Here is a 27,500-nt window from a genome sequence, read left to right as displayed (position 1 = left end):
AAAAAAGGTACTGAAACCTATTTGAAAATGATACCAGGCTTACCATCCCTACAGGAAGTGCAAAAAATCATGTTAATTGGAACGACTCATGTACTGAGAAGAGCATTATCGTTGTGAAAACAACATCCATTCATGAATTTATTTATTTATTCATTTTTTAAATACATATTTTACCTGTGAATTTGCGTGTGTAAACTGGGAATGCATACAATGAGTTTCTCTGCCCTAGGTGTACGGAAAACACTCGGCGAGAAATGGAAGAAAATTTGAAGAAAGGAAAAAAAAAACAATAATAATAATAATGATAATAATAATAATAATAATAATAATAATCCTTTCTACTATAGGCACAAGGCCTGAAATTTGTGGGGAGAGGATAAATCGATTACAATGACCCCAGTACACAAATGGTACTTATTTTATTGACCCTGGTAGAATTTGAGCTCAGAACACGAAGACAGACAAAATACTGCTAAGCACTTTGCCCCGCTTACTAACGATTCTGCCAGCTTGCTGCTTTAATAATAATAATAATAATAATAATAATAATAATAATAATAATAATAATGGTTTAAAATTTTGGCACAAGGCCAGCAATTGTAGGGGAACAGGTAAATCAATTACATCAATCCCAGCGTTCAACTTGTACTTATTTTATCAACTCTGTAAGGATGAAAGGCAAAGTCGACCTCAGCAGAATTTGAACTCAAAATGTAAAGACAGATAAAATGCTGCTTAGCATTTTTTCCCAGCATGCTAACAACTCTGCCAGCTCACAGCCTTAATGATAATAATGACGATGATGATGATGATAATGAAAATAATAATAATAATAATAATTATTATTATTTCTTTATTGCCCACAAGGGGCTAAACATAGAGGGGACAAACAAGGACAGACAAACGGATTAAGTCGATTACATCGACCCCAGTGCGTAACTGGTACTTATTTAATCGACCCCGAAAGGATGAAAGGCAAAGTCGACCTCGGCGGAATTTGAACTCAGAACGTAACGGCAGACGAAATACCGCTAAGCATTTCGCCCGGCGTGCTAATGATTCTGCCAGCTTAATGATGATGATGATGAAAATGATAATGAAAATAATGATGATGATGATTATGATGATGATGATGATGATAATAATGATAATAAAAGCAAAAAAGTGGGAGGAATGCCACTCCTTTACTTGAATGAATCATTACTGAGGGGGTGAAAATAAAGTAATGGCCTTGAAGAGTAACATAATACAAGGAAGGAATAGCAGATTAATAGTAATGAGGTATGTCTTTAGTGGTTGATCTAGGTTGTGTATGTGTTAGTTCAAAGATGGCATGGCATAGCAGACAGTTAGACAGAGCCGGGTATAAACAGAAATGCTGTATGCTTTCTGGCCTTTTATATATACCAGTTCGGGTTTGTACAGTGTACGTATTGTTGCTGGTGGTGGTGGTGGTGGTGGTGGTGGTGGTGGTGGTGGTGTGTAGCCCCCATCACTGTTGCTTAGACATATGACATGTGTTTGTGTGTCTGTGTGTGTGTGTGTGTGATACACAATATTATTGCTCTAGATATATTGTACTTCCCATTGGTTTCTCTAATCTAGATGAGGACTTTGATTAATTAATTAATTAAATAATTAATCAATAACAACTACTAATCCTTTCAAACTAAATTAAATCAAAAATAAAATTTCTAAGATAAAAAAAACCAACTTGGATTTTACAAACTCAGACCATGTAAAATTTTCTTAAAATTTGAGCTGATTTACCAAATAGAAACTTTACACCTCAAGGTGACTTTTACCATCTGCTGTATAGAGTGACAACCTGAACATGCACTTTATCAACTGTCCTCTTTATTTCTGCACTTGTATTGTCTTGTTGTTTAACTCCAAGTCAGTATGATTCAGCCATTTAGTATTTGAACTGGCCACATCCAGTCAAACTATTCTACTTGTTTAATGATCAAGCTGGTGAGGTTCAGCCTTTTACACCGACACAGCAATATCATTCTAAAGATAAATGCACACATCATTGAAATTTCAAAAGTATGCGATAATACATGATTAATTCAAAATGATGTAAATAAATAAAGCATTACATTTAACAGGAGTAATCTGAATGCAAAGGGGTCAAGAGTAATCCAAGCATGATCACTATATACTCTTTACTCTTTACTCTTTTACATGTTTCAGTCGTTTGACTGCGGCCATGCTGGAGCACCGCCTTCAGTCGAGCAAATCGACCCCGGGTCTTATTCTTTGTAAGCCTAGTACTTATTCTAGCGGTCACTTTTTGCCGAACCGCTAAGTTACGGGGACATAAACACACCAGCATCGGTTGTCAAGCAATGCTAGGGGGACAAACACAGACACACAAACATACACACACTCATATATATATATATATATATATATATATATATATACACATATATACGACGGGCTTCTTTCAGTTTCCGTCTACCAAATCCACTCACAAGGCTTTGGTCGGCCCGAGGCTATAGTAGAAGACACTTGCCCAAGGTGCCACGCAGTGGGACTGAACCCGGAACCATGTGGTTGGTAAGCAAGCTACTTACCACACAGCCACTCCTTACCACACACACACACACACACACACAGAGCCGCATATAAGAAAATGAGATGGCAAAGGAATAAATGATTATCTTTTGAATGTCATTAGCTTACACCTGTTTCTGTTATAAGATTCAGTGGGCTCATAGTCAAGTGCTTGAGTAACATCTTATAGTTTCACCTTAAAGCCATCATATTCAAGGCTCTGATGAAGCTGTAAGGTGTTACACAGGCACTCAACAATGAGTCCACTGCATCTTATGGCAGAAACAGCTGCAAGCTAATGAATTTCATAAGATAATCGCTTATTCCTTTGTTATCTCATTTCCTTATATATATATAAACATATATATATCATCATCATCATCATCATCGTTTAACGTCTGCTTTCCATGCTGGCATGGGTTGGACGGTTTGACTGAGGACTGGCTGCACCAGGCTCCAATCTGTTCTGGCAGTGTTTCTACAGCTGGATGCCCTTCCTAATGCCAACCACTCCAAGAGTGTAGTGGGTGCCACACAGTGAGTTCAGTCCCACTGTGTGGTACCTTGGGCAAGTGTCTTCTACTATAGCCTTGGGTTGACCAAATCCCTGTAAGTGGATTTGGTGGACAAAAACTGAAAGAAGCCTGTCGTATATATATATATATATATATATATATATATATATATATATATATATATATATATATATATGGGGGAGGTGTATGTCTTTGTATCGGTGTTGTCTCCCACACTACCACTTGACAACTGTTGTTGCTGTGTTTACATCCGCATAACTTAGTGGTTTGGCAAAAGAGACCAACAGAATAAGTACCGGGCTCAAAAGAAAAAAAAAAAAAAAAATACTGGGGTCAATTCATTTGACTAAAAATTCTTCAAAGCAGTGCTCCAGCATGGCCGCAGTCTAACGACTGAAACAAATAAAAGATAGAAAGTAAAAGACTTCCTCGCTGGCTTTATAGTAGTAGTAGTAGTAGTAGTAGTAGTAGTAGTAGTAGCAGCAGCAGTAGTAGTAGTAGTAGGGGTAGTAGTAGTACAGTAGTAGTAGTAGTAGTTGTAGTAGTTGCTGTAGTAGTAGTAGTAGTAGTAGTTGTAGTAGTAGTAGTAGTAGTAGTAGTAGTAGTAGTAGTAGTAGTAGTAGCAGCAGTAGTAGCAGTAGTAGTAGTAGTAGGGGTAGCAGCAGCAGTGTTTGTGTTGTATGGTTTTGTAAAGGAGTTTTGGTGTTAGGATGTGGTTGAATATGTAGTGGCGATGGAGACAGAAAACACTGGAGTTTGTTGCAATAATGAACTATGGTCCACCCATGACCAGGTGATAGTTTACAGGTGAGTAGTTTCATTATGCTGCTGTACTTAAAGCGTGGTTTATGAATAACCTATGATGGTGTGAAATGTGCTGTTCCTTTGTTTCCTCTCTAAATTATTGTGGCTTGTTTGTGGAAAGATTGGGAGCCATGCAAGGAGAGATGGGGGGAAGCATAGTCCATGACAAACTCAATGCATTGTTAGTACACCTTTAATTTGGCTTTTTATGTTTCTGAGTTCACATTTGGTTGAGGTCAACTTTGCTTTCCAACTTTTCAAAGGTGAGAAAATAAAATACTAGTCAAGTGTTCACATCAGTAATATCGCTTTTAAATTTTGGCACAAGGCCAGAAATTTTGGGGGAGGGGCCATCGCCACCACCACCATCACCTTCACCACCACAACCACCCAAAAATACCTTAGGAACGAGAAACCAGGTTCGAAATTTCCCCAAGACACCTGATGAAGGCTGGAGGGTATATCAGCCGAAATGTTGTGTTAACAACTAACAAGATGAGGACAAATATCCGTCAAATGTAAGTAATATACATAATTCCTCATCTCTTAAATATAGAACTGTATTTTGCAGTCTGTTAGTTCAAAGAAACGACTAGACTAGACAGTTGATAAAGGGGTGGAGAAACTCTGCAGTTGTATCTAAGGAATGATCTGTCTAATATCATGCTTCCATCACAACCATCACTATCAACATCACCATAATCATCATCATCATCATCATCATCATCATCATCATCACAATCACCACATCATTACCACTACCACCGCCATCACAAACATCATTACAATCACCCATCACTATTACATCCACTACTGCTACACCCCCACCCCCACTACCACCACCTCTAACATCACATGCTCCAATGATGCATAAACCTCTGCACAATTCCAGAAATTTCAGGGAAGGGGCTAACTTGATTACATCGACTGGTACTTATTTTATCGATCCCAAAAGGATGAAAGGCAAAGTTGACCTAGGCAGAATTTGAACTCAGAAATGTAAAAGACAGACGAAATGCCACTAAGCGTTTTCTCCCAGCATGCTAATGATCCAACCAGTTCACCTCTTTCCTACCATCAAATATTGAATAATAATGGAAGCACATCACAACTTGCATAGTTCTGTTTTTAAAAACTTGTTCTATACTCTTTTACTTGTTTCAGTCATTTGACTGCGGCCATGCTGGAGCACCGCCTTTTAGTCGAGCGCAAATCGACCCCAGTACTATTCTTTGGAAGCCTAGTACTTATTCTATCGATCTCTTTTGCCGAACCGCTAAGTTACGGGGGACGTAAACACACCAGCATCGGTTGTCAAGCGATGTTGGGGGGACAAATACAGACACAAACATATACACACACATACATACATATATATATATATATATATACATATATACAACGGGCTTCTTTCAGTTTCCGTCTACCAAATCCACTCACAAGGCTTTGGTCGGCCCGAGGCTATAGTAGAAGACACTTGCCCAAGGTGCCACGCAGTGGGAATGAACCCGGAACCATGTGGTTGGTAAGCAAACTACTTACCACACAGCCACTCCTGCGCCTATGATAGTTTCCTTTCTTCAACTCTCTATGCTACCCATACACACTGGTTTTGTGACCCTACTTCTTTAGTCAAACACTTCTTCACTTCATCATCATCATCATCATCATTGTTTTTTATGTTCACTTTTCCATGCTTTCATAGATGAGACAGAATTTAGTGAGGTGGATTTTCTGCAACCAAATGCTTTTCCTGTCAGCAACCTTTACCTGTTTCCAAACATGGTATTATTTCCCCATGACCAGACATATTTTCATGGAAGATTGGAAACAAAGGATACCACTTTTATGTTGATGACTCTTGTTTACAGCTGTCATGCAAAGTGAAGACAAACACACACACACACACACACACACACATACACACACACACATACACACACACACACACACACACACACACATACACAAACATCCATTGATGTTTGCATATTGAATCACGGATCTGTGGAACATATTATGTAAGACAGAAAAGCTCATTACTGCTCAAGCAATGTTATGTGAAAGTACACAAAGATAAGCACACACACACACACACACACACACACACACACAAACTTATACATACAACAGGCTATCAACCAAATCCACTCACAAGGTTTTAGTGGGCCTGGGGCTACACTAGAAGACACTTGCCCCGTGTGCCATGCAATGAGATTAAATCTTGGACATTATGGTTGAGAAGCAAACTTCTTAACCCTACAACCATACCCATGCTTCTTCAATATATCAATTTCTCTCCTGCCTTTATTATTCTGATTGAATAATCATTTGTTCCATATCCATGCCAGTCCTGCTTGTATGTTCTGCAGTACACCTATTACCTCTTTGATTTCCAAGGTGACATCTGGTAGCGACACAGCTCCTACATGTAATATGTATAGGTATCATCATCATCGTCATTGCCACTGCTTTCGTTACCACTGTCGTTATCATCATCATCATTCTATGTCCACTATTTCCATGTTGGCATAGTTTGGATGAGAATGTTTGAGAAAGCATTTTGCTGATGGATGCTCTTTCCGATACCAACCTTTGTTTGTTTTCAAGTAAGGTACTTGATTCCATTGATGTTTGCATATTGAATCACAGAGCTATGGAACATATTATGTAAGACAGAAAAACTCATTACTACTCAAGCAATGTTACGTGAAGGTACACAAAGATAAGCACACACACACACACACACATACATACACACACTCATTCACTGGCTGTGCAATATTAGGGTACATGTGACATTTTGTCCGTCTTTATGTTCTGAGTTCAAATGTCACCAGGGTCAACTTTGCCTTCCATCCTTTCAGGGTTGATAAAATAAGCACCAGTTGAACATTGGGATTGATGTAACTGACTCGTCCCTTCCCCCAAAATCGCTGGCCTTTGCAAATTTTAAATTAATATTAGCATACACGAACAGCATAACACAAATGAACTGTGAAAAGAACAAAAGACATAAGATAAATTTGATGTTTATGCAAAAGAGAAGATGGCATTGGTTTCTCTTCACGAAACTTATGGAAGATGACATCTGTACAAAGAAGAACAGGGCATTCAAAGGGAAGGGCAACAACTAGTGGAAGAGGGAGCATCAGGAAGGTCAGAGACCTGAGTATAACAAAACAAAAAAAGGGGCAGGAAGCCACGAAAAACTACTGCTTGTTTTTGAATGAAAATACTGATAGTGGTTGTGTTGTATGCATTTGAACCACCAATGTTTTGGATTGAGCACGCTTTACTACTACAGCACTGGAAGTCAAAAATTATGCAAAAAAATGAGAACAAAGGAGTATTCAAAGCAAGAATATATTCTTGCTGGAAGAGCTCCTCCACTCACCATTGTAAATTGCTGTTTTGCATATAAAAATTTGCATATTCCTACATGTATCAATTCTCATTATTAAGAGGCCCTGAGGCTGTGAGCTGGAAGAATCATTAACACGCCGGGCGAAATGCTTAGTGGTATTTCGTCTGCCGTTACGTTCTGAGTTCAAATTCCGCCGAGGTCGACTTTGCCTATCATCCTTTCGGGGTCGATAAATTAAGTACCATTTATGCACTGGGGTCGATGTAATCGACTTAATCCGTTCGTCTGTCCTTGTTTGTTCCCTCTATGTTTAGCCCTTTGTGGGCAATAAAGAAATAAGAACCGTTAACTCACCAAGCAAAATGCTTAGTGGCATTCTATCCATCCTTACGTTCTGGGTTCAAATTCCCGCCAAGGTTGACTTTGACTTTCATTCTTTCAGGGTTGATAAAACAAGTAGCAGTGGGATACTGGGGTCAATGTAATCAACTTAACCCCACTCCCAAAATTTCAGGCCTATAGCAAAAAGGATTATTAAGAGGCCCTTAGGCGGTGAGCTGGCAGAATCGTTAATATGCCAGGCAAAAATGCTTAGTGGTATTTCATTTGTCTTTACATTCTGAGTACAAAATCTGCCAAGGTCAACTTTGACTTTCGCCCTTTCGGGGTCAATAAAATAGAAACCTGTCGAGTACTGGTGTTGATGTAATCAACTTACCCCTGCCCCCAAAACTACTGGTCTTGTTCCAAAATTTGAAAACATTTTAAAGAGGCTCTCATTTTCCAGCTAGAACTACACTTTTTTGGAGTGGTTGGCATTAGGAAGGGCATCCAGCTGTAGAAACTCTGCCAGATCAGATTGGAGCCTGGTGTAGCCATCTGGTTCACCAGTCCTCAGTCAAATCGTCCAACCCATGCTAGCATGGAAGGTGGACGTTAAACGATGATGATGATGATGATGATACAACAGGGCGAATTTGAAGAACACAGAATGGAGTGGTAAAAACTAATCCCAAGATGCTGTGACGAATGAAGAAGATGACTAATGATCAAAAGGATTAAAAACAGACAGTGCTAGAGAAGACCAACATTACCTATGCTAGAATGGCATAATGAGTGTTAAAATGAAGGCAGTGATGGAAGGGTAGGATACATACCTAAACCTCTTTATGTTTACCCTTTACTTGTTTCAATCATTAGTCTGTGGTCATGCTGGGGCACAGCCTTGAAGAATTTTTAATGAAATAGACTTCAGTTCTTTTTTTTAAGTCTGGCACTTACTCCATTGGTCTCTTTTGCCGAACTGCTAAATTACAGTGATGTTAAACACACCAACACTAGTCATCAAGCAGTGGTGGAGGTACAAACACAGACATAAAGTCACACACACACACAGATAGATATCGATATATGATAGGCTTCTTTCAGTTTCCATCTACCAAATCCACTCACAAGGCTCTGGTCATCCTGAGGTCATAGTAGAAGACACTCACCCAAGGTACCATGCAGTGGGACCAAACACAGAACCATGTGATTGGGAAGTAAAAAAATTACCACACAGCCACCCCTGTGCTTCCATCTACCAAATCCACTCACAAAGTTTTAGTTGGACCAAGGCTATTGTAGGAGACACTTGACCAAGGTATCATACAGTAGGACTGAACCCAAAACCATATGATTGGAAAGCAAACTTCTTACCACACAGCCACCTCTGCACCAGTTCACCATTTTTTCCTACTTCTTACTCTATTCACTATTTATCATTTTTTTATTGGGTGATTAAGAAGCTTACATCACACCCACTAGATACCAGGTTCAGTCCCACTGCATGGCACCTTGGGCAGGTATCTTCTATTGTAACCCTGGGCCAAACAAAGCTTAGTGAGTAGATTTGGTGTATAGAAAGTGAAAGAAAACCAGTGTGTGTGTGTGTGTGTATGTGTGTTTGTGTATGTGTGTGTGAGAGTGTTTATGCACATGCATGTGTGTGTTTGTGTGTACATTTATGTCTTCTTGTCTTGACATGTCATGTTAGTTATAAACGAGTATGAACATCATATAGGTGGAGTCCATTGTTTGCAATCTTGCATGAAAACATGTCTGGTCACAGGGAACAAACAGTTAGGTTACTTGGCAACAGGAAGGACATCAGACCAAGGAAATCCTGCTTCAATAAAATTCCATTCAACCTATGCAATCATGGAAAATTGAACGTTCCTGGTTCTCCTGAAATTTTCGGGGGGGGGGGGGGGGGGGGGGGGGGGGGGGAACGATTACATTCACCCCAGTGTCATCATCATTATCATCATTTGGGCTTATTGCCTAAAATATCCTTGTTAAGCTTCCATTTGCTACCGCTCACTTGTGATACCCCTTAACTGTTTCCTAACTCACCTTCCTTCACTCACCCTGCCCCCACTCACCCCTTTCTTCTACCCACGGTACAATTACTTCACTTCTTACATCACACTCCCACACCTTCTTAACATCAACCTATCAACCACTAGGTTGATGTTAAGAAGGGCATACAGCCGTGGCAACCATGCCCAAAACAGACAAATGGAGCCTGATGCAGCCCTCCGGCTTGCCAGTTCCATCCAACCCACGCCCACACAGAAAACAGACATGATGATGATGATGATGATGATGACGACGACGACGGCAGTATGTATGGTTAGTGTTAGCTGTCAGAAGAAAGTGTACTCAATACCATAGTGGAGACTAATAATAATAATATTTATTTCTTTATCGCCCACAAGGGGCCAAACATAGAGGGGACAAACAAGGACAGACAAAGGGATTAAGTCGATTACATCGACCCCAGTGCGTAACTGGCACTTAATTTATCAACCCCGAAAGGATGAAAGGCAAAGTCGACCTCGGCGGAATTTGAACTCAGAACATAACGGCAGACGAAATACCGCTAAGCATTTCGCCCGGCGCGCTAACGTTTGTAGTAAGAGACTGATTTGACCAAAATAAAAATATTCATTTCTGGTCCAGTCAACACTATCTGTATACACGTAGAGTTAAATAAAATTCAAAAACTTTGTAGCATACTATACAAAGCATGTCTGTCTCTTTTTTTCAGTGTTTTGTATTTTGGTTGTAATTGTATTTCGTGTCTATGACTATATCTATGGCTTCAATTTGGTCTGTGAACTCCAAAAAATAACACACTCCCTTTGGGCAGGCATTCTCAAACTGAGTGAAATTACTGTAGGATCTACTGAAGGGCTTATTTAAAACTATCACATGAAAAAGTGTATCTTACACATGTTAACAATATCACATTTCATCTCACCAGTGTAAAAAAAATGATTTGAAACAATTGTGTTCTTAATAAAGAATACTGTTCAATCCATTTTCTATTATTTATCTATGCACGCATATATATATATATATATATATATATATATATATATATATATATATATATATATATATATATATATATAAGGGGCATTACTACAGAATAATGCCACACACTGGATTTCCCAAAATAAACACATTTAGTACCGAATGCGAGGAAAACAACCAACAGAAGAAGACCAACTTTCTTTTAAATAACTTTAAATAACTGAGTTATTTAAAAGAAAGTTGGTCTTCTGTTGGTTGTTTTCCTCGCATTCGGTACTAAATGTGTTTATTTTTGGGAAGTCCAGTGTGTGGTATTATTCTGTAGTAATGCCCCTTATATAAATATAAAGGAATAATTATATTTTTGGGAATAGAAATTTCCCTTATGAATTTTTTTACACACTAGCTTCCTGATAAAATTCTTGTAAAAGATTGTTATCCCTTTTTGAATTTATTAATCATATATATATATATATATATATATATATATATATATATATATATATATATATATATATATATATATATATATAGTTCAAATTTACAGAAGATAAAAGTCGAAGACGGGTGAGGGAACAAGCAGGAGTATTAGTTTGATGGTCGGGAAGAACAGAAAAGTCTTTGACATTTCGAGTCTACACCCTTAGATAGAAAGAGTAAAAGGAAAAAAAAAAAAAAACGGAGACAGAACGAAAGAAAGTGGAGAGGAAAAAAAGTGTAAGGACATTATATATATATATATATATATATGTGTGTATATATATATATATATATAATTATAGGAAGTTTGTTTCCCAACCACATGGTTCAGGGTTCATTTCCACGGCGTAAGTACCTTGGGCAAGTGTCTTCTACTATAGCCTTGAATCAATCAAAGCCTTGTAAGTGGGTATGGTAGACGGTAAATGAAAGAAGCCCGTCGGATGTGTGTATGTGTGTGTGTGTGCGCGCGCGCGCAGCGTCTGAGTCTTTGTGTTTGGGTTTGTCCCCCTACCACCGCTTGACAACCGGTGTTTGTGTATTTACGTCCCGGCAACTTAGAGCACCTTGACAGAAGAGAACGACAGAAAAGTACCAGGCTTTCAAAAAAAAAAAAAAAAGTCTTGCGGTCGATTCGTTCGAGTAAAACCTTTCAAGGCGGTGCCCCCAGTATGGCCACATGTCTAATTACGGAAACAAGTAAAAGAACAAAAGAATACACACACACATATATATATATATATAAGGATGGATGGATTCAAGGCGGAGACGGACTATATGTAATCTGAACCTTCCCCCCCTTATTATTTTTTTTTTTTTGCGGAATCCCACGTTTTAGGCTATGGAGATTCCGATTCTGAAAAAAAAAATTTTTTAAATCTCAAATTCAAAATTTCGATCCCCCACCCCCCATTTCCTCATTTACAAATATTTACCGGAAATTTTTTTTTTTAGAAATGCGTAAAAAAATACGGAGATTATGATTCTGAAAAAAAATTGTTTGAAAAATTTCAATTCCCCCACCACCACCACCAAGCAGGCTATTTACATGCTAGAAATAACAACCAAATCTCACAAAACTAGTGTTAGGGTTAGGTTTAGGGTTAGGGTTAGGGTCAGGGTTAGGGTTACGGTTAGGGTTTGACTTAGGGTTAGGTTTACCCTGTGGATCTATATAAAAACCGGGGGGGGGGGATCGAAATTGTGAAATTGAGATTTTTGAAAAAATTTTTTCAGAATCGGAATCTTCATTGCCTAAAACGTGGGATTCCGTAAAAAAAAAATAATAATAAGGCGGGGGGAGGTTCAGATTACATATAGTCCGTCTCCGCCGGATTCAAAACAGCTTCATAAAAGTTGCAATTCAATTCTGTATAAGCTTATTATTGGGTATTGTTGAGCAAGGAAGATGATCCTATCTATAGTATTTATTTAAGACAAGCCGTAGAAGCATGGCTTAAAAAAGAGAGAAACTATCCATTATCATTATTGTGTCGTCGTCGTCTTATTTTGTCCGTTTTGTTTAAGCAACGAAATCAGTAAGAGAGAAAAAAACAAATTTTCCCGTCTGTTGACTTTGTATTAAAGAGGGTGAGGTTTATTACAGTGGTGGTCCGTTTTAGTAGGTGGAATATAAAGATAAAAATAGTGATGTGTGTATATGTGTGTGTGTGTGTGTGTAGGTGTGTGAGTATGGCTGGAGATAAAAGACAGATAGACACAAACACACACACATATATACATATATATATATATATATATATATATATATATATATATATATATATATACACAGAGGGGGGAGAAAGAAATACAGTAAAACAGCAATAACAGACAGACAGACAGACAGATAGACAGACAGACAAATAGATAGATAGATAGATAGACAAACATATAGATAGATAGACGGTCTGATAAAGAAAGGGAAAGTGATAGAAAGAGAGAGAGAGAGAGAGAGAGAGAGCACAAATATTTTCATAACATGAAGTCCTAAGAACATCAACACGAGTCGTTCGACCTACTAGAAATGAATACCAAAGTTCTCTCAAATCACACTCGGCCGTTTTTAAAGAAAAAAAGGAAGGACATATTGCATAATGTAGTCTTAGATACACCATTGTTGAAAACTATTTGGAATGGTCGTTGCTGGAAAGCCTCTAGTCATAAGTCAGCTCGATGAAACTGATTAGAGCTAAATAACATCAACACCGCCAATAACACTAGATAGCAAATGATCAATATAAACTTATAAACTTTACTTTTAAAGCTAACTTTGATATAAAGTTTATATTTTAGTATTGGTATAAAGTTAGAGAGAGAAAGGCAGATAGACAGCTAGACCGATAGATAGATAGATAGATAGATAGATAGATAGATAGATCGGTCGGTAGAGAAATACGGATAGATAGATAAATAGATAGGTAGATAGGTAGATAGATAGATAAATAGATAGGCAGATAGGTAGATAGATAGATAAATAGATAGGTAGATAGGTAGATAGATAGATAAATAGATAGGTAGATAGATAGATAGATAGATAGATAGATCGGTAGAGAAATACGGATAGATCTATAGACAAAATACAGACAGAAATTAGATAGATCGCTAAAGAGATAAAGACACAGAGACATAAATAAAAATGGGGAAATGATTAGGAAGATGGATTGATATATTAAGAAAGGTTAGATAAACCTCACTAACTACCACAACATATCTGAAAAATAAAAAAACTTTGATAACAGTATTTTAATCACGGAAACGAATGAGTAAATAAAAAGAAGAGAAAATGGCAATCAAAGTAAATGAAGTTATATTTTAACTGTGTAAACTAGATAAGTAAGACAACACAAAAAGATATGTCAGACGTGGAATATCAATGTTTCTAGTGTTTCAGCTACAGATTCAGAAGAAAAAAATTATTATTGATTCATAAAAGGAGTCAATATAAAAGATAATCAAATGGTTTGATGTATTTTAACACAAAGCAAATGACGAACGTGTAGAGGGAGAAATATTCAAAGGCTTTCTTGTATTTTAATCATACAAACAAAACGAAAATAACACATCAAGAAAATAGAGTTGATATATAAAGGTTTTGTGTTAAATACCCGCTAAGTAATTCGAAGCGTGAAGGAAGAAAAAGCAATATAAAACAATAAACAAGGAAGTTAATACTGTAGAAGCGAAACAAAAGTAATTTACAAAGGTCATAAAATGTTGTGGAAAAGGTTCCGACGGATCGAGAAAACCTTCCGCCAGTCTTTGACTGGTAATCATCGACTTTATTATTATAGATCTGCTCGCCAGATCGATATAAAACGAAGTTGTCCACTGTGAGAATTGAACTCAGGTCGTGGAAGACGAATATAACTAATCTCCTCCAAATATTTAAAAGCGGTCGGTGCTAGTGATTACCAAATACTGGTTCAATAGTGAAGGAACAGAATCGAACCCACATATTTGTTGGGTATTTACTGTTGGTTTTTTTTCCTCTTCTTTACTTTTCTTTGCTTTCTTTTTTTATCGGTCTCTCTGGATGTGGAAGGGATTGTTTGAAAGATGATCGCCTGAGGGCGACCAAACATAATCAACCAATTTAGTCAACTACCTCTCCGTCTTTTTTTTTTTACACATGATCATCCTTCTCTCAATAATAATAATAATAATAATAATAATAATAATAATAATAATAAATCCATAACAAAACATCTTAAACCCTTCGATCGACTTTCTGAAGAGGAAAAGGAAACTTATCACAAAGAGACACAAAAATACAGATACACATAAGTCTATATAAACGTACATAAATATACACCCACACACTCACACATATAAATATATATATATACATATATATATATATATATATATATATATAAATCTGTTTGTGTATATATATATATATATATATATATATATATATATATATATATATATATATACAGATTTATATATACATATATATATATATATATATACAAAGACTATATATACATACATACATACACACTACACACACATACATACAGATTATATATATATATATATATATATATATATATATATATATATATATACATACATGCATACACAAGCAGAGATGGACGGACACATGGAGACAAGAACAACAGAACAGAACAAATCTTTGGCCAACCTGTCTGTATTGATCTTGTTATTGTTATTCTTGGTGATGGTGGTAGTGGTGGTGTTGGTGGTTGTGGTTGTATTATCAACAGTAGATCGCGTCTGGGTGTCGCCATGGTCGGCCGCGGACGAAGCCGCAGCGACGGTCGGTGACAGAGATCGAACGTGTCTGAGGTACTGTCGCCAATTGTGAGGTCCCTGGTAATCCGTGTGGATCAGCAAATGCCGATTATCTCGCATCTTTCGCCCGTCGTCCTGGCTCAGCATAGTTTTGTTTTGTTATTTTGTTTTTGTTTTGTTCTCCTTTATTACAAATATATAATATTTATATATACATATATGTATATATATACATATATATATATGATATTTTGTGTTTGTTGTTTCGCCGCCAGCCGACGAAAACAACCGCCGGCAGTTGCTTCGTCTCTCGACCTGGGGCTGCCCTACCAACACCACCCGACGAAAACACTGAACTGCTACTACTGCTTTTCACTGATACCACTTCTACTGCTGCTGCTGCTGCTGCAGATACTACTACCACTATTCTAACTGCTGCTCATCCAGCTTCCCCTCCACCATTTCCGCGATGGCCCTGCCTACCCATCCACCCGACCTCACCTCTGTTGCTCCTCCATCTCCTGCACATATTACCTCTTCGCACCCCCTTCCACTTTCTCGCACTCATTCAGCTACAACTACTACTGCTGCTGCCTCCGCCTCCACCACTGCTTATACACAGCACTGCTGTTATAACCACTACTCCTACTCTATCTGTTTTTTAATCCTATTTCTCTTTACTTTGCTGCCTCCTACTTCTACCTACAGCAACTACTGCTACTGTCCTCCACTCTTACTCTTTCATTCTTCTTTACCTTCTTCCAAGTGCTCATTTTTTTTCGAGGCTACTTCTACTGCTACCGCCACTACAACTACTACTGCATGCTCACTGCTACTACTTCTACTGCTGCCGCCACTACAACTACTACTGCATGCTAACTACTACTACTTCTACTGCTACCGCCACTACAACTACTACTGCATGCTAACTGCTACTACTTCTACTGCTACCGCCACTACAACTACTACTGCATGCTAACTGCTACTACTTCTACTGCTGCCGCCACTACAACTACTACTGCATGCTAACTGCTACTACTTCTACTGCTGCCGCCACTACAACTACTACTGCATGCTCACTGCTACTACTTGTACTGCTACCGCCACTACAACTACTACTGCATGCTAACTGCTACTACTTTTACTACTGCTGCCACTGCTGCACTCTTTCTCCTCCTACTTCTACTACTGACACTACTGTATCTGCTGCTGCTAATAATGATGCTGATGTCAGTGCTACCGTTCCTACTACTGCTTCACAAGCTGCTCCTACGACTACTTTCGCTGTTGTTATTGCACCTCCTGTTTTTACTACTTCTACGACAGCTATTTCCCCTGCTACTGCTCCTGACACCATTATTACAACTGCTATTTACAACTGTTTAACTTTTGGGTTCAATTCCCGCTTGAGTCATCATTTAGAATTTGATAATAAAACAAGTGCTTGTAGTAAACTGGGTTGACAAAATGAAATGGAACTCTTCGTTTCTGAAATGTAACTTTGAGCCAATGTTAAAAAATATTGTATCCCTTCTGTGATTCTTTTACGGAAAATAATCCTTTCTACAATAGGCACAAGGCCTGAAATTTTGGTGCGTAACTGGTACTTATTTCATCGATCTCAAAAGAAAGAAAGGCAAAGTCGACTTCGGCGGAATTTGAGCTCAGAACATAAAGACGGACGAAATACCGCTAAGCATTTCGCCCGGCCTACTAACAATTCTACCTGCTCGTCGCCTTTTTCACGGAAAATAATGAATCTCTACCACAGCTACAACTTAAACGCCAAGTCAACCTTTGCGGAATTTCCTCATTTAAATCTCGATGGGAGTCAACTTAGCCATTCACCCTTGCGGGTTCGATAAAATAAAGTACCAGTTAGGTACGGCGGTCGATTTATTACTATTATAACGCATCTTAGATGTGAATGAAATTATAAGAGAAGGCAAAGAACTTGCGAAACCCACCTCCAAATATGTGTGACTTTGTGGCCACACGTATTCAGATATCATCAGTTCAGCGAGGGATTAAATTGCTTTATTATTTTACATTCTGAGTTCAAATCCTGCCGAGGTTATTTTGCTTTAGAAGAAAGGTCAATAAAATAAGCATCAGTCAAGCAATAGGTTTGATAAATCAGCTATATCCTCCACAGAAGTGTGTGCATCTATTCACATAAGAATCTCAGATGGACGATTTTAACTTTCGACAGTTAAACCAACACGCCAACTCAACCACATGTTTACTAACACCGGGAACTCTTTCAACTTAAAAATTCTTATCGCTTTGTTAGCGACCGACTTGAACTCTTAAGAACCTAGATAAAAGTCGAAGAAAAATATACATGCATACATACGTACGTACGTACGTATGTATGTATTCTCTTTTACTCTTTTACTTGTTTCAGTCGTTTGACTGCGGCCATGCTGGAGCACCGCCTTTTAGTCGAGCAAATCGACCCCGGGACTTATTCTTTGTAAGCCTAGTACTTATTCTATCGGTCTCTTTTGCCGAACCGCTAAGTTACGGGGACATAAACACACCAGCAAAGGTTGTCAAGCAATGCTAGGGGACAAACACAGACACACAAACATACACACACACACACACACGTATATACATATATACGACGGGCTTCTTTCAGTTTCCGTCTACCAAATCCACTCACAAGGCTTTGGTCGGTCCGAGGCTATAGTAGAAGACACTTGCCCAAGGTGCCACGCAGTGGGACTGAACCTGGAACCATGTGGTTGGTAAGCAAGCTACATACCACACAGCCACTCCTGCGCCTATGTATATTTTTCTTTTACTTACGTACACACACATACACACTGGCACTACGTCGGTTACGACAACGAGGGTTCCAGTTGATACAATCAACCGAACAGCCTGTTCGTGATATTAGCGTACAAGTGGCTGAGTATTCCACAGACACGCATACCCTTCACGTGATTTTCAGGGAAATTCAGCGTGACACAAAGTGTGACATGGCTGTACCTTTAAATCAAAAGTGCAACTGATTTTTACCAGCTGAGTGAACTGAAACAACGAGAAATAAAATGTCTTACTTAAGGATACGACGCATCGCCTGGAATCAAACTCAAGGTGTTATGACCGTGAGCCGTATACCCTAGCCACTAAGTCACACGTCTTCTCATTATACCCCATTGACAGGCACGATGTTGTGGTCATTTTCTGAGAGAAATTCCCTACATGGACATGTTGTGTCAATAACAGCACATATTGGAGTGAGACAACCGTCGTCCCAATAGCAACTCACGTTTCGCCCTTCTTGACATATAATCTGTAACAACATACCTAAATGAAATCTGTTACCTCTGATATATTAACGAACAGTGAATAATACATTCACGGATATTGCGGAAAGCTTATCGGGCTAAAATAAATTCGGTGCACGCAATCGAAACGGCATTAAATTATAAATGCCATCTGTGTATCATTGTGGTACATGTTATGTTCTATTTAATGACCTTTACTGATCGACGCATTCATCCATTTTGTTACCAGAATGTTTTTGGCTTGTGTAGTAAATAAGTTTATAATAATAAGTTTGGTGGCAATATGAGCGGATTTGTTCTTGTATTGTCCTAATAGCCTGATCTACTAATCTTTTATAGTGTCTATTATTAACTAATGTTTGTTTTTCGTGAAAGATTTCCTTAAAGCTTATTTAATGGATGAAACTATATCAACTCGTCTTAGGAGAGATTTTACTACTGATAATTTTTTTGTATCTGAGGGACACTTGCTAATCTTCATGCATACATAAGCATTTCTTTATGTAGGGGGATGGTGTCGTAAACTGATGGACTGTGTGTTATTCTTTATATTTAAGGGCAGTGTGGTTTCGGACAGAATTTATGCTCAAGAATTGTTGGATTGTAAATGTAAAGACAAAAATATTTTCAAGATCTTCAGCTTGTTCGTCTATATCTATCACAAACCCTGATAGATCAGTAGACCAGGTCACTGAACAAATTCATTCACACAGCTACAACAAATTCAGCACTAACTTAAAATGCATCCAATTTTGCCAAAAGCTTGGCGATACCTGTTCAGAGGACTACGCAAAGTTTTCAAAAAGTTTTCATCGTTCTCGACACAATCAAGATCTTTTACAACTAAAGGCCGAGTGTCATTTTAGTCAGCTTAAAGCAGTTTTGGCACAAACTTGGCAGACACGCGTCTCACACCCAAATCTTTAGTTATAATGGGCTGAACTGAACCATAACTCATCTGCACATCCTCTGATAATTCACGGATGATGATTCAATGATTTTCTCTCACAGCTGCACGCACATCTGCGGTGTTTTTCTCGGTTCAGCTGGTTGCGAGTCTCCCAGAACGTTCGTCAATATCGACATTTTTCGGCCTTCTTGGAAAAGCCTGAACCACTGGTACACTGGTGTGCGGCTCATACACTCCTCTGCTTACTACAGCAACAGTCCGGATACTTCTTGATCAGACCTCATATCTATCTTTCCGCCTTCCTTCTTGACTATTGGTGAGTTAAAGGGGTATGCAACATCAACTATATAGCATATGTGGTGCACCACTACTAGGTCCGGTCTGTTATGCTCTTGCACCTAATTAGTTTGGATTGGGAAATCCCAGAGTATTTTGATAGTCTCCGACTCCGCAACTCTCTGCAGTTTGTGCTCATATCACTATTGTTTTATGCGACCCCTTGTGGCTAATAAAAGACTGAATTATTATTATTATTATCATCATCATTAATATAGTAGTAGTAGTAGTATATCTCCAGCTTCTAACGCTGGAGATGTACTACGGTGTCAGCTGTTCACTACCAGTGAACTAAGGTAACACCTCTTATTTTTCGAGCACCTTCCGGAGTATTCGAGCGGTTCCAAGCGGTGCTGTTCTCTGCAAGTGCTCCACCATTATTGCAGCCCCTATTTGTTCCATGTACTTCTCAAGATTTTTACTCACTGTTCCCAGGACTCCGACAATTATTGGTACTACTACTACCTTTTTCATCGACCACAACTGATTAACCTGTCATATCTATCGACTTCTCTGTCTTCTTTATTGCATACCTTGTTGTCAGCTGGGCATGTTATATCTATGATCCAGCCTAGTTTGATTTCTCTCAATTAAGACTATGTCTGGCTTCCTATTCTCTATCTCGTGGTCGCACTGAACCATAAAATCCCACAGGATATTTGCATTGTCATTTTCGATTACACCTTCGGGTTTATGTTTGTATCACTCTTTTTCTCTGTCAAGTCCATACTTGTTGGAAAGTGTCCAACAGACAATCCTTGCTACATTGTCATCACGCCTCATATTCTTTCTGGGCAAGTGGCGTACATTGACTGGTAATATGCCATTCAGTTTCACCATTTTGTCCACAAATTCTGCACTTATCACTTTCTGATGTGTTGTCTATTCTGTATTTAATCTAATTGGTTCTTAATGCTTGCTTTTGGGCAGCACAGATTAGAGCCTCCGTTTCCGGTTTTAAATCACTTTTAGTCATCCACAGCCAGCTTTTTCTCTGTCTGTCTTATCTCCGACATCCTTATGAAATTGTCCATGCATTCTTTCTTTATACACCTATTTTCAGTTCCATTCTTTCTCAAGTGCTTATCTTAGCAATTTTCCATCCTACACAAGTCTGACCTTCTTACTTCTAATAATAGTGGTTCTGTGGCATTTTTTTTACCTACCATGCTATGTTGTTTTTTCTGCCTTAATGCTGTGTTCGCATCCAATCAGTCCTCTTCCCCTCTTTTTCTTGGTATATACACTCTGTATCACTTTTTGGGTGGAGTACCCCATATCTAGTCAGCAACTTCCTTGTCTTTCTGTCTAATTTGTTTAGTTCGTCTACTGGCCATGCGATTACCCCTGCTCCATATCTAAGGAGTGAAACCGCCCAAGTGTTGATAGCTTCAATCTTATTCCGTCCGTTTAATTTCGACTTAAGGATCAGTCTTAGACTGCGCAAGTACTCCACCTTAAATTTTTCTGTCATTTCTTTCTCCATCAATTTATCCATTTCCAATAACCCCAAATACTTATAGACCGTCTCTTCTATTTGCTTCATAACCTCCCCCGACGGTATCGTTAGCTCGTCCACACATTTGACGTTGCCTCTCTTCAAGACTAACACCCCACACTTTTTCAGTCCGAACTCCATTCTGATATCAGCACTGGTACACCGTATCAACGAGGGAGCTGACTTAGGATTCATCTTTACCATAAACATGAGTGTTATTATTATTATTATTATTATTATTGTTGTTGTTTCTGTTGTTGTTGTCGTCGTCGTTGTTATTGTCGTTATTATGTATCTTAATACATTCGTTGACTGTAATTTGAGACTTAAACTGCTTGACAAATGGTCAGTATTTAGAACTCAACGTGTGCTCCGTTCGAGTTCCGTAATTTTATCGTTTGCTATAAAATCTGGGTTAACGTGTTTCACAGAGTCGATGTAGAAAATAAAATGAAACTAGAGGAAGTGTTTATTAGATATTTAATTACACCCTCTTAAGTACCTTTTATTAACATGAGGTGATGACACTGGTCAACAAAATTAAATGTATTATACTCATTATGAATGCAAAGCAACCTTTTTAGATTAATTTTTCATGCTGAATTCAAAATTTCACTCCATTTGTACGCAACACGTATCAGTGTTTCAGTAGATACATGCAAATATTTGCATATTTGTATATATGAAATCATTAGCATAATACATAAGGACATATTATTTTTAGAAAGTAAATGAGTTTATTGAGTTAAAAATCATCATTATCATTCTACAAGGAGTGAATACACAAAAAATAGGTCAGACAAAACAGAGAAAGCTAGAGCATCAGAGTTAGAAACATTGTGATTTGGATTTCCTGCAGTGTTCCTGATCTGGCTGTTACGGTAAAGTGTCCAGCAGTAGTCAGCCAGCATACTGTCGTTCCAGAAGCCTTGGTACCGTTTCTCCATAGCACTAATGTCCTGGTGAAATCGTTCATCAGATACTGCTCCAAGGTTATCTGCGAAGAAATCCAGATGGGAGTCCAAGAAGTGAATCTTCAGTGACATGCGACAACCCATTGCTGAGTAACATTTCATAAGATTCTTGAAGCTATTTTTGTAGTCCATTGCCTTCTTGTTGCCCAATAAATTCTTACAGATCCAACTGAAGGCATTCCAGGCAGGCAGTTCCAGTTCATCCAGTATTATCCTGAAGCTGACATCTATGAGTACTTCTCTAATTCGGGGTCCGACAAAGATAACTTCTTTCAACGTCGTCTTTGTGATTTTGGGAAACCTTTCTACAATATACTCAAACCCTCTGGCATTTCTCTTCCCTAGTGTCTTTACAAACTGTTTCATCAGCCCAAGCTTTATGTGCAAAGGAGGGAATAGAACATTACATGGATCTACAAGAGGTGTATTCTTGACGCTAGGCAATCCTGGCTGGTATGATGTTCTTGTCTACCAGTTTGAGTCCGAATAATGTCTGTCAGTTGCCCGATTATCCCATAGACACAAGAAACAACAGTATTTTTTGAAACCTGACTGCATTCCCATTAACATTCCAATGACTTTTAAATCTCCACATATTTTCCATGAGTATCTTTCATAGCAATGGCATGAAACAAAAGTTCCATATTCTCATACGATCATGAAGATGAACGGAGTGTGCAATAGGAATGGAGGGCTTCAAATTATCATTATAGAGAAGTACAGCTTTTAAATTTCGTTTAATAAACAAACGCCACTCTGCAGGATCATGATTTTGTGATAAACATTCAAAAAGTCCATCGATGTTGCTGCAAAAGCAAAGCAGATCAGAAAAAACACGATTGTAGAACCACATTTCTCTGCCGAAAATAAGTTATACGAACACCATGCTCTAGCAGATACTTCTCCTTCAGTCTTGAAGCCAACAGTTTTGCTTTATCTTTTGAGAGGGGTAGGTCTCTGACAAGGTCATTCACTTCAGCTTAGGAAAATTTCTGAGGTTCAAAGCTGTCGTCATCAGTCGCGTAATCTTCCTCAGCAGCACTATCGTGACAGTCAGCATCATCATCTGATGTTTTGATACCATCATCTGATGGAACTGGAATTGGCAGACTTCTATTCTGATGCACAGGTCTCATTGCAGAATCCAAATTGGGATACACAATTTTGTGTTTATTCTTCATAGACAATTCAGTGACATTTACTTTGCAAAAATGACTATCATTAAAATGGTCTTTCGGCTTCCTCCATATCATTGGAATGACAAAAGGCATGGACGACTTCTTATTGAACCAGTCACGTAAGCCATTTGAGCAAGCTGAAGAGATAAAATGTAGTGTCCATAACTTGTCCTGGTCTCCAAAAGGACAGTCAAAGTATAGCTTATAAATCTTCTTGATCTCTGGTGTTATTGTACGTTTTTTATCTTTCGCAGTAAATTGTCCACAGACATAACAAGACACATCAGGACGATTTCTACGCTGTCTTGACAAGTAAGGAAATAGATACAAGTAAGGAAATAGGTACAAACAGTTATACTTATATTGAATCTGAGATGATGAAATATTTCATTAGACCAATTATGACTGAACAATTTTAGATGTTGAAATACCTATTTCATCAGACAAAATTTGATTGGTTAATTTAAGATGATGGAATATTGCATCTGAACTGTGCAGCAATGAATAATGTAGTTTATTTTAAAGGTAAGTTTCCATGATGTAAATGAAATACATGCATACACGTCATTAATTGGAATTTCTATATAATACATGAGCTAAAACCCAAAAACTTTCTCATCTTGAAAACTGTACTTGATGTCAATAAACTAATTGTATATTTGAAATCAGCATTAAAAACTACACTAAGTACACCTTGACATACGCTTGATGAAAAATACTTGTTGACCAGAATAAGTGGTTACATAATGCAAATTACATAATCAACCCTTACTGTCAAATTGCCAGTCAGATGTAATTATAATTATTAAACGTAAAATTGTTGGGGTGAAAAGGTGACAGTAGTCACCATCATGGAGGTGGCTTGTGACTATACTTATCTCCAACCGGTAGGATGCTATATAGACAACATCAGAGATAAAAAAAAAACTATCGTAAGATAGAGTCGGGTGAGACAGAAAGAAGAAAGAGTGTTATTTAGATCGTCTAAGAAATACATATGGTCATTTTCTAACAGTTTATTGTTTCTTCCTATGCTGTTGGTTTCGTTTTATGTTAAGGTTAGTTAGAATACCATAAAATTTGGTGACAGGTACGTGCTGTCCGTTCAACAGTGTATTATAGATATATCCATCTCAGCAGATATGAAAGCATACTCATAATACACGTAAATACATACAAATATATGTACACATCCAGACACACAAATTACTATATAAAAGAACACAAACGGGGTTTAAAGTTCACAACAGCTGTTTCAGCAGCATTTTATTGATGAATTCTTAGATTACATAATGGCAAAACTCCACCATCATCGAGTAAATATTGATATTAAATACATAAACAAGTAAGGTAGAAATAGATGACTAGTTCACCACTACCATGGCGAAAATTGCTTCTTAATGATGGCATGTTTTTGCCATGATGTTATTTATGAATTCATCGATAAAATGCTGCCGAAACAGCTGTTGTGAATTCTAAACCCGATTTGTGCCTTTCTTTTATACATACGCTATAGTTGGATCTACGGTTTATATTGGATTGGGTATGTATGCATATATGCGTATGTCTATAGACAGAGTGACAGACAGAACAGATAGATAGAGAGATTCAAATGAATCCTGTAACTAACCTACATACATACATACATACATACATACATACATACGGCAAACGCAAAATGGAGCTGGGTTACCGTCATTCCGTAAGTGGAACACTTGGAAATTGTAATGTATGAAACCTGATGTAGTGGCGAAAATCCACAAATAAAGTACTTTGCAGTGTAGAGTATTTATTTTCATTGTTCGTCATATATATATATATATATATATATATATATATATATATATATAAGTAAATGTAGGGAAGAGCAAGTTAGACAGATCAATATATAAAGTATATTAAATACATGAAATACAAAAAATGTATATATATATATATATATATATATATATATATATATATTATAATAATAATACAAAGAATATATACACATGTATACACACATATATGTACATACTTACATCTACATGTATATATATATGCATATCAGGGTACAAGACGTTAGAACAATAAACTACAGACAACGGAACGAACACATAGGAAAACGGAAAGCCACTTGGAATATCCCTTCATCAGCTGTCTCTATTCCATCTAGACGTTTCGAAGATAAGACAGAACGTACTCTAGAATAGTCTCTTCCTGAGTAGTGGATCAACCCACTACACAGAGGATTCCAAGGTGGCAAACACAAACCAAGACAGGAAAAAATGGACAGTGAAAACAACATTCAAAAGCCGTACGGCCAAACGCAAATCTGAGGTAGAACGCTAGTAGTTCGTCTTGCCTTCACAGCGGCTGGAGTGAAAAGAAAGTTGACCACAGGTCACACGAGAGCAGAGAGGATGGTGGAGGGAGGAAGTGGAACAAGGAGGAAGGGACAGAAGGGTATAGCAGTGAAGTAGAGGCCAGGACAGAGGGATAGATAGGAAGATAGAGGAAGACAGATAGATAAATAGATAGAGAGGATGGTGGAGGGAGGAAGTGGAACAAGGAGGAAGGGACAGAAGGGTATAGCAGTGAAGTAGAGGTCATATACATACATATAAAAAGTTCCAACTTATACAGAAAACAAATGATATAGAAAAGGGGTGGAGGAGAAGTATTACAAATCTAACAGCTGTTTCTGGGGGCTCGGTAGTCCATAATAATGTTTGTTGATTGATTCCATCATAGGATGAGACGAGCCGCCGTCTTCATGGAAAAGATCTTACATTTGACATGTTAAGGAAAGAAGTTTGAAGATGGAATGATTGAATTTGGAGAGCTGTGTTAGAGGGAGGGGATTGGGTGTGTGGGGTGTATTCAGATGGGAATAGGAATACTCATCTGAATACTCTTCCCCAATTCATTTCATTTATCATCCTGAGGTCCGTAGTTAATGGGCCATCTTCTTCAAAAAGTGGCCCTTTCTTGTAGTGCATAGTGGCAAATGCTTTCACAAACTTGTAAGAAGGCTTTTGGATTCATACTTTTGTATTTTCCACCACCCTGGTTTCTCTTCTTATCTTTTCTTTTTCATAGAAATGAAAAGTTTATTTTTGATCTTTTAAAGTGTCTCTTTGAGGGATGATTACTTGCTGTCATTAAGTTGATTATTTAAGCGACTGGAGAACTTTATTTTCCATCTCATAAGGGCTCTCTTTTCTGGGGGAACGATGCTTTTGTATGTAGTGGAACACTTCCCTGCGACAAATTTAATGCATATGGCTCGCATTATTGACACGAATTCATTAAGTTTCATATCAATTGTCTTGCACAGAGAGACTTTTAAGCCAATTTTGCTGGAGAATCTCATTTTCAATCGACTTCCAGTCAGCCTTGTAGAATTTCGGACTGGAGAGGGTTTGGTTGTGGAATACATAATTAAATAGTTATGGACCTTATGTCGTCAGTTCTATCATGTCGCAGTCTGAGAAGATTGCCGGTGATATGTTCGCATTATGGATAAGTTCCACATTGTAGGTGAAGCGTGGAGGCGCAATGGCCCAGTGGTTAGGGCAGCGGACTTGCGGTCATAAGATCACGGTTTCGATTCCCAGACCGGGCATTGTGAGTGTTTATTGAGCGAAAACGCCTAAAGCTCCACCAGGCTTCGGCAGAGGATGGTGGAGAACTCTGCTGCACTCTTTCACTACAACTTTCTCTCACTCTTACTTCCTGTTTCTGTTGTGCCTGTAATTCAAAGGGCCAGCCTTGTCATACTCTGTGTCACGCTGAATATCCCCGAGAACTACGTTAAGGGTACACGTGTCTGTGGAGTGCTCAGCCACTTGCACGTTAATTTCACGAGCAGGCTGTTCCGTTGATCGGATCAACTGGAACCCTCGACGTCGTAAGCGACGGAGTGCCAACACACTGTAGGTGGAGCAGAGC

At 38.2% G+C, this 27,500-nt stretch overlaps 1 protein-coding gene across 2 annotated transcripts in view; it reads right to left on the bottom strand.

The window, feature by feature from the left end:
* Positions 1–27,500, bottom strand: part of LOC106881243 (mitogen-activated protein kinase kinase kinase 1) — a 251,732-nt gene that overhangs the window by 131,593 nt on the left and 92,639 nt on the right. Inside the window, exon 1 of one of the 2 annotated variants that reach the window (XM_089356789.1) lies at positions 15,263–15,765. The exons of the other annotated variant lie outside the window; for it this stretch is intronic. Within the exon in view, the coding sequence (XP_089212915.1) occupies positions 15,263–15,519 (257 nt within the window). The 5' untranslated portion in view covers positions 15,520–15,765. Of the gene's footprint in view, positions 1–15,262; positions 15,766–27,500 lie in introns of those variants that run through there. 2 annotated transcript variants of the gene reach the window in all.

Source organism: Octopus bimaculoides, chromosome 8 (assembly GCF_046866305.1).
Source record: "Octopus bimaculoides isolate indiv1 chromosome 8, ASM4686630v1, whole genome shotgun sequence".
Taxonomy (NCBI): Eukaryota; Metazoa; Mollusca; class Cephalopoda; order Octopoda; family Octopodidae; genus Octopus; species Octopus bimaculoides.
Note: the sequence above shows the minus strand (reverse complement) of the source record. Positions and strands in the feature narration are given on the sequence as shown.